At 34.1% G+C, this 8,798-nt stretch overlaps 1 protein-coding gene across 1 annotated transcript in view; it reads left to right on the top strand.

The window, feature by feature from the left end:
• The first annotated feature begins 7,776 nt into the window (after positions 1–7,776).
• Positions 7,777–8,798, top strand: part of su(f) (cleavage stimulation factor subunit su(f)) — a 28,599-nt gene continuing 27,577 nt past the window's right edge. Inside the window, exons 1-2 of the mRNA XM_023170841.2 lie at positions 7,777–7,994; positions 8,119–8,310. Of these exons, the coding sequence (XP_023026609.1) occupies positions 7,971–7,994; positions 8,119–8,310 (216 nt within the window). The 5' untranslated portion in view covers positions 7,777–7,970. The remainder of the gene's footprint in view (positions 7,995–8,118; positions 8,311–8,798) is intronic.

The following is an 8,798-nucleotide window of genomic DNA, read 5'->3' as shown; positions in this document are numbered from 1 at the left end:
ATTACAAATAAAACTTAATTTCTTCATAATTCAAAATTGAAAATTCCAAAAAACGCGGTGTCTGGTGAACACACGGATCGCTATTTCCCTCAATCCCAATATATTTCAGATGTTGTGAACCTACCTCAAGTTTTGGAGAGTGTGTGTTCGATGGCCGGGATGTTTGTGAACTGGCTTATAGAAGTCAAGATTTCGGAATAAAAGTATGTCTTCAAGAATGCGTGTTTTATTGTCAAATAAATGAAAATACACAGCATTATTGGCGACGAGGGAAGTTGAATCCACTAGTCGGAAGTTTCGTGTCAGTAACAGTAAGTTCAGTCCTCATAGTCATTACTCGGGTCAATAACCTCGATGAGTAGTCAAATCAAAGTCTATAGTCCGTTCATAATTTGTTGATAGCTCACTGCAAGTTTGACCCTCATTAGAGAACTGAAATACTGAGAGGACAGCTAATATGATATAATAACAAAATCCAAAATAAAACTGGCAGTTTAAGATGTTTTCGACTAACCCACCTTGTATCTGAAGAAATACAATACAGCTATAAAACTTTTAATCCGATTATGTAGGTATTTTGAGTGGAAATGAGTGACCAGTGTCGTAGAGCATATGATTAAAACATTAGTTACTTTAAATAAATAAATATATTAATATTCTTAAACTGTAGGTACTGTAAACTGTATTTTTATTTTAAAAAAAATTTCTTTATTTTATTCAAAAATAATAAGTTACTTACAATTTGTAAAAGATACATTTATTCAATTAATACCTATTTTTAAATGATATAAACTACGATTACTTACAAAACTATTCAAATTCAAAATAAACAGGATCATCTTCGGAATCCGAGTCGTCTTGCAGGTTAATAATTAGCGGTTGTGTCTCTACAGTCGCATCAATTATATTGTCAAGATCCCACATTTTTTGTTCTTCTTCTATTGCATGTCTTACTGCATCTCGCCAATTTTGTTCTGTTATATGTTGTAAAGACTCATATAACAATTCACGTACAGCTTGTATTTTATATGATGTATTTTTTCTAGCCACATAGCTTTTCATTTGTGCCCAAATGAGTTCAATTGGATTTAATTCGCAGTGGTAGGGTGGAAGTCTAAGGACTGTGATGTTTCGTCTTTCCGCCATTTTGTCAACTACGTATTTCTTGAACTTAGATTTGTGTTGCCGGGCAATTTTTAAAAGTTCTGCTTTAACCATTCCATCTTCGTAAGGCAGGGACTTATTCCGCAGCCAGTCAATGATATCCTGTTTCTTCCACGCAGTCGTTGGAAGTCTTTCAACTAGTCGTGAATGATAAGGTGCATTATCTAATACTATAATTGAGTTTGGTGGTATATATTCAATCATCTGCTCAAAATAATCTTCGAAAACATCAGCTGTCATCTCCTCGTGATAGTCTTTTGTGCTTTTGGATTCAAATTCCAACAAACCATGCTTAGCAAATCCTTTTTCACTGCCAATGTGAGAAACTATTAATCTACTGCCTTTACCAGAGGGTGGGGAAATACCAGTAGACCAACCTTCCATAAAGGCTTGCCTGAAGCTTGATATATTTTTATCTGTCCAAATTTTTGTGAAAGTATGACCTGCGTTTACCCATGTTTCGTCCTGATAGTAAATTGGTCTTCCTTCAGCCCGAAATTTTCGTATAGATCTTAGATACTTTCTTCTCCAACATATTATCTCTTCCCGGTCAATCAAAAGTGATTTTCGGTCTGATTTCTCCCACCGGAAATTTAATTCTTTTAAAACTTGCCACAATTTGGTTCGTCCGACATGAGGCAAATCCGGGTCGTCTCTAACTTCTTGTAAAATTTTGTTTAAGTTGGGTATTTCTTTTTTGTAAAAAAATTCGTGAATTTTCCTTCGAATACCATTTTTGGCAAATTCATCAATTTCAATAGGTTTTCTCCCCCTCTTTAAGTATTCGTTTGTATTTGGGTTAGCTATACCTTTTTTTTTCTTTCTGATAGGAATCTATATATTGTTGACTCCCCTACGCCCGTCATGTTGGCACAACTCTTGATTATGTTCTGAGCAGTGTTTGTGGGATTCTGAGAAACCAGAGCATCGTGAACGTTCAAAACAATAGTCTTCCCTCTTGGTGAATAGAGAGACTTACTGACTGTACACAACAGTACCGGTGTAAAACTTGATGATGTTGATGATGATGACGAAGCCATCGCAAGCAATCAAACAAAACAAGCAGGAACGAAAGGTACGTATATGTTTGTAGGAATATGAAAAAAAGTTACTCACGCACTGCACAAAATTCGCAAAATAAATATTAGAGACGTTAATTACTGCCGTAGACGCCGAAACACCAACGAGCCGTAAATTAAATGCGATTAAAAAATGTACTAAACCAAAAATTATTTTCGTTCGTAACAACTTCACCCTTTCAAGGCAAGTTTAGAATATAAACTGAAGCTTTATATTTAATGAATAAACACCTCAGGAACCTCCGCCTATGATTTTACGAGTTTTACGACCGTTTTATGACTTGGGCCCTCATTTTGTGCTATCGACAAATTATGAACGGACTATAGTTGAAGATGTCTTTTATTGGGAGTATTGAGCCTTTTAACCGTAGCGAGTCAGATATTTCGTCGTATATGGAAAGGATGGAGCAACTGTTTGTATGTAACAGTGTTACTGACTGTTCCTGACCTCAATTGGTGCGGAAGCATACGGCGCTTTAAAAGATCTATTGTCCCCGGATTTTCCCAGCTCTAAATCGTTCGATGAATTGAAAACAACATTAGTCATTTCAACCCAAGAAGGTTAGTCATTGCATAAAGATATAAACTTTATAGTGCCCACAGGAGCAAGAAGAGGATATCAAGTCACAAAATTGAAGAACTTATCACAATGTTGTGAGTTTAACACTTTTTTTAAATGAGGCATTGAAAGATAAATTTGTATGTGGTTTGCGTTCAGAGGTCATAAAGCGTAAATTGTTGTCAGAAGATGGATTAACCTGGGCAAATGCTTTTAAAACAGCGGTAGCTATGGAGCTAGCTGAAAGACAAATGAGCAATGGGCTATGAAACATCAATAAAATGAGTTACAGAAAGCTACAAAGCAAAGGTTCTGTCAAATTTGAAAAGAAATTATAGTCACAAGCAATACCTGGTGAGTCGTACAAAGAAGTAAAACCTTGCTTCAGATGTGGGAGAAAACATGACCCTGAAAATTGTCCAGCAGAAGTATGGGAGTGCTTCAAATGTCACAAAAAAGGCCACACAAGTAGAGTTTATCGCATTGCAGTTGTTACATTATTAAATGAAGATGTCGAGTTAGGTGCGGAGTCTCAAAACGAAGAAAACTCCTTAGAACTGGGATTTAGTTGCTGACATCAAAAGTAAATTTTCAGAAGTGTTTGAAGAGCAACGTAACTCATATATACAAAGGTTTTTAGTCGAGTTAAAAGTCAAGGAAGATACCCAACCTATCTTTCATCGGGCCTGTAACATGCCATTTGCCTTGCGTGCAAAAGTGGAAGCTGAGTTTTCAAAAACGGAAAATCAAGGTGTCATTTCTAAAGTGAGTTTCAGTAACTGGTCAAGTCCAATAGTCATTGTTCCTAAAAAGAATTCAGAAAATATAAGAATTTGTGTAGACTTTAAAAATACACTAAATATCATTTTGGAATCAGATCATTGTACATTGCCCATCCCTGAGGACATTTATGCTTGTTTGAGTGGGCAAAAATGTTTTTGTGTAATAGATCTCAAAGGAGCTTATCAACAGCTCCGAGTCAGTGAAAAATCTAAAGAGTTGTTAACTATAAACACTCATGTAGGTCTCTATTCTTATAACAGGTTGACCTATAGTATTAGTACTGCCCCAGGAATTTTTCAGAATGTCATGGATACCATCTTGGCAGAATTACGAAACTGTAAGGCTTATCTTGATGATGTCCTGGTTTTTGGAGAAACTGTAGAACATTGTTACAAAAATTCAATTAAAGTATTTAAGCGTTTTCAAGAATATAACGTTAAGTTTAATAAAAACAAATGTAAATATTTTGAAGATCATGTAGAGTTTCTAGGGCATATTATAGATTATAGATCAACAGGGAATCCACCCTACTGACGAAAAAATTTTGTGTTTGGAAATGGAAACACCAACCAACGTACCAGAACTCAAATCGTATTTAGTTCTACTTAATTACTATGTAAAATGTATACCCATGTTATCCATACAGGTTAAGCCGTTATATGATTTATGTAAAGGAGTCATTTTTGAGTCAAACTGTTCGGCAGAATGTCAGAAGCCTTTTAACTTGAGCAAAGAACTCGTGACATCTGATAGTGTGCTGATTCACTATGACCCAAAACTACCCTTATATTTAACTTGCGATAGCAGTGGATATGGAGTGGGTGTGGTGCTTAGTCATAGAATAAACAAGGAAGAAAGACCTATTATGTTTGTTTCAAGTACTTTATCACCAACGGAAAAAAAATTTCAAATTTAGAAAGAGAGAGTTTAGCAATTATGTTTGGCTTTAAAAAATTTCACAAGTATATTTTTGCAAGAAAGTTTGTTTTAATCACCGATCATCAGCCACTTCAATTTATATTTGGGCGTAACAAAGGCATTCCAATATCAGCGGCAGCCAGAATTACCAGATGACCTATAACTTTGGCTGGTTATGACTACACAATAGAATACAGAAAAGGTTCCTCAATAGATAACGCAGATGGGTTGTCCAGATTACCTATGGACAGTAGTAACACGATATCACAGATTCTCTGTTCTTTTTCAACTTGTTAGATAAAATACCCCTCAATGTAGGTGATATTGCTTATGAGACTAAGTAGGACCGGATTTTAGTTAAAATTTTAGATTTTACCCGATTAGGGTTTCCTAGCAAAGTAGAAGATGAATTCACAACTTATTTCGGAAAAAAAAACAAGAACTCTCAATTGAACAAAAAATTGTCTAATGTTAGGTAGTCGAATTGTCACCCCAGAAAAATTAAGTAACAGGGTTCTGGAACTTTTTCATGAACAGCATACTGGCATAATTCGTACAAAAATGTTGATAAGACCATATTGTTGGTGGCCAGGCATTAGTTGTGATGCTGAAAAGTTCATTAGTTGCTGTGATGTTTGCCAACAAAATCAAAACCTGAGTAATACTAATCCTCTTGTTCTTGTTCATGGCCTTCTTCTCCCATTAACTTTTATCGGGCATTTATCAATTTCTTCCCAAAAAACGGCCGAACATTTTTGATTTTATTAGATCAGAAGTCAAAATGGCTCGATATAAAATACATGAAAAACGGCACTTCTGCTAAAGAAACAATTTCAATGTTGAAAGAGATTGTTTGCACAATTGGGCTGCCATGCGAATTAGTATCAGATAATGGCCCACCCTATAACGCGAATAAATTTGTAAGTTTTTGTCAAGCTAATGGCATTAATAGTATCAAAACCCCTCCTTTTTACCCCCAAAGTAATGGCTCTGCAGAAGTCAGTTCAGACAGTAAAGAAATATTTGAACAAGTATTTATTTTCTCTAAATAAGGGAGATATCAGAAAATTTAATGCTGCATAAAATAAGTAATTTCTTATTCTCTTATCGAAATACTCCATTGACAGTCACTGGCCTCACTCCTGCAGAATGTATTCTGAAGATAAAACCTAGAACAATATTTGAAAACCTAATTACCAGAAGATTAAATCTCAACCAGTCTTCAACGGTACAAACTGTTATAGACTATATAAATTAAATAGGTATCAGATTTATATTAAGAATACTCAGACAAAGTTATGGAATAATACAAAATTTTTAAAAATTCTCAGTCATTCGACATATTTGGCTTTAACAGAAAATTAAACAGTTAAAAAGGTGCATGCTGATAGTATTCGTTTAGCTTTTCATAAAACTAATACTGGAACACAACCAAATATGACGAAATCATCCATCTTACCCAATTGTATCCCTGTAGATATTAACGTTCCTGACCCTAATCCATTGAGCAACTCAAGTTGTAGTAGTTACACGAACATAGCTGGAAGTTCTTCAAATAGACCTGTAGATGTTGCTGGTGCTAGTAGAAAAAGGGCAGTTAGTGCTGACCGTTCTCCTTCGGAAGTTGTGAAATCTGAAAATGTTCTGACTACACGATCTGGTAGATTAGTTAAACAACCCAGCCGATTAACCTGTAAATTATGTATAACATTGTTTCTCAAAAAGGAAGAAAGTGTTGTGAACCTACCTTAAGTTTTGGAGAGTGTGTGTTCGATGGCCGGGATGATTTGTTAACTGGCTTACGGAAGTCAAGATTTCGGAATAAAAGTATGTCCTTAAGAATGCGTTTTATTGTGAAATAAATGAAAATACACAGCATCAGAGAGGGTGTTTTTTTGTCAAAAATTGAAGTATTCGGTACTATTGTTGATCAAGAGGTAGAAATTTCAATAATTTATCTATCATTAGCGATAATTCATTATGACTGCAGTCGATTGTATAATTATTGATAATTGATTATGGTTGAAGTAGGGATTTTTAAATGTTAATATTATAATCAAGAGTAGTGCTAGTCACCCGAAACTAATTCCAAATTTAAAGAAAGGAGTTAGGAAAAATGTCTTTTACTGCTTGTGATTTCTGAGAACCACATCAGTTATGTATTTGAAATAATGCTTTCTTCACATTCTTTCTTCACTGAACTTGAATAGTAAACAAGTTCATTGGTTCATTGGCCTCTTGCCTAAAGGGGATTTGACACCCCGGTGTCGAAGTTGTGACGAGAGAAAAATACATCGTTTATGGTAGTAGTGTTTATTTTTGTTGAACTTATGTTAATTGTTCTAGTGAATTGGAGAAGATTCTGTCGATTATCACCTTTTGTCGATTTAAATATGAGCGATTCAGAAATAAGTTGAAACTATCAATACTATACTTACCTCAGAGTGACTTGTGGGCAAAATGATTTTGATGCTGTGATCAACTTTCATTATTTTCCTCAGAAAAGCGACTCAAAGTTTTGTTAAATATATTAAAATTAAAAGAGTATTTGAAAATATGATGAAAATTCAGAAAATTTTCTATAATATTTCAGCCACTTTACATATGATTGGAAAAAGTCATAAATCATAAGCAACTATAAAAATAATAATACAAATCAACGTAAGACATCAACAAAAACCAAGTTTCGAAAATCCAAACTAGTTTTGAGAAGTTGGGAGTTTGTATCATTCCTGCGAAAGATTTAAGCACCTTCAAAATTCCACATAATTCGAAAAAAATTTTCGCTCAACACCAAGATGTAGATGTTAGTAAATAACATACCGAAACATTTTTTGCACGAATTACATGAACAGTCACCAAGAAAAAATCCAAGAAAAACAGTTGAACTATTTCAAAATAGAGTCACAAAACACACTGGTTTGCGAATAGATTTGAATGTATAATCTAGATCTAATGTAGAAATTTGTGTTCTGCACTTTCGTTTCTATAGTGCTTGCATCTGATTTTGGATTCCCACTTCCTATTCAAGAAGATTAAGTATTTAGCAAAAACGCCTTAATGAATGTGAATACTATTCACAAATATTAATATAAAATATAAATAAAATATAAAATATAAATACTATTTGATGTAAATACAATTTACATTCATATGTCAAATGTCGTACTTTCTTAACTCCTGAATGGGCAATCTATCTTTTGACAGGTGGCCCCAGTAACTTAGGCGCTCAGACCATTACATGAATAAAAGAAGAAGAAGAAGACGAAAAGTTATTTTTTGTTAGGATTTGGCCTTAAATTGATAGATTGACTTTTGCATGGTAATTGGTGTCACTTGTAGTTTGTGTACTATTATTTTTTCTATAAAGTGCTCTTATTTTACATGCATACGTTGTACGCTTCAATAACATTTTGTGCATTTTCAAAATAATCACGACAGTTCAAGTGCCGTAAAAGAATTTGAAAATGACAGAGGAACGCCTCCATATAGTAAGTTGTCACTTATATATTATCTACAATGATTTTGTTTGGGAAAACTCGTATTTCACTTTTGCAACCAACCAAATCAAAGTTGCAATTGAGGCACCCTTAACAGTAGCAATTTGTTTTTTAGGATTGGGGTAATGATAAGCTCCATAGAACTCAAAAGCAGGTGGAGCGAAACCCATATGATCTGGAAGCCTGGTCACTTCTACTCAGGGAGGCTCAAAATAAACATATATCGGAAGTCCGCTCTCTGTACGAACACCTGATAACCATTTTTCCCAGTGCTTCAAGATATTGGCGCATATACATAGAACATGAAGTGAGTAAGATGAAAGATAGATAAAGCTTTTTTTGACCTCATAATAAATAAAAGGGAACTTCTAAAGTTGCTAGGTAGTATTGGAACCTCTGGCATAAAATAAAAATTCTATAAAATAAAAATTCTATACCAAAACAAAAATACTGTCGAAATGCACCTCAAACAGTATTTTTGTTCTAGTGTGGTGAAAGTGTATTCAATAAATATTTCTAAAGAAAAAACAATTTCAATGCAAACGTTTTCGCAAAGGAACAGATCATCCCCAAATGACTTATCAGATACAAGCCAATAGAAAACCTCTTTCAAAATATCTGCTTTCCCTTTGTAATTATGTTACACCGATATCACTTTTTCTCAATTTCTACATCAGTCACAATTCTGCAAGTATGCCTGTTTAGTAGCACATACATTCAAACATTATTGAATAAAATCAATTGTTTTATTTCAGTTTCGTCTAATGTTAAAAATAGAATACATTCATGTTTGCT

The sequence above is a fragment of the Leptinotarsa decemlineata genome, unplaced genomic scaffold (genome assembly GCF_025532065.1).
Source record: "Leptinotarsa decemlineata unplaced genomic scaffold, Ldec_3_MD MMD2_tig00026340_RagTag_RagTag, whole genome shotgun sequence".
Lineage (NCBI taxonomy): Eukaryota > Metazoa > Arthropoda > Insecta > Coleoptera > Chrysomelidae > Leptinotarsa > Leptinotarsa decemlineata.
The sequence above is the reverse complement of the archived record's forward strand: the minus strand, read 5'-3'. Positions and strand labels throughout refer to the sequence as shown.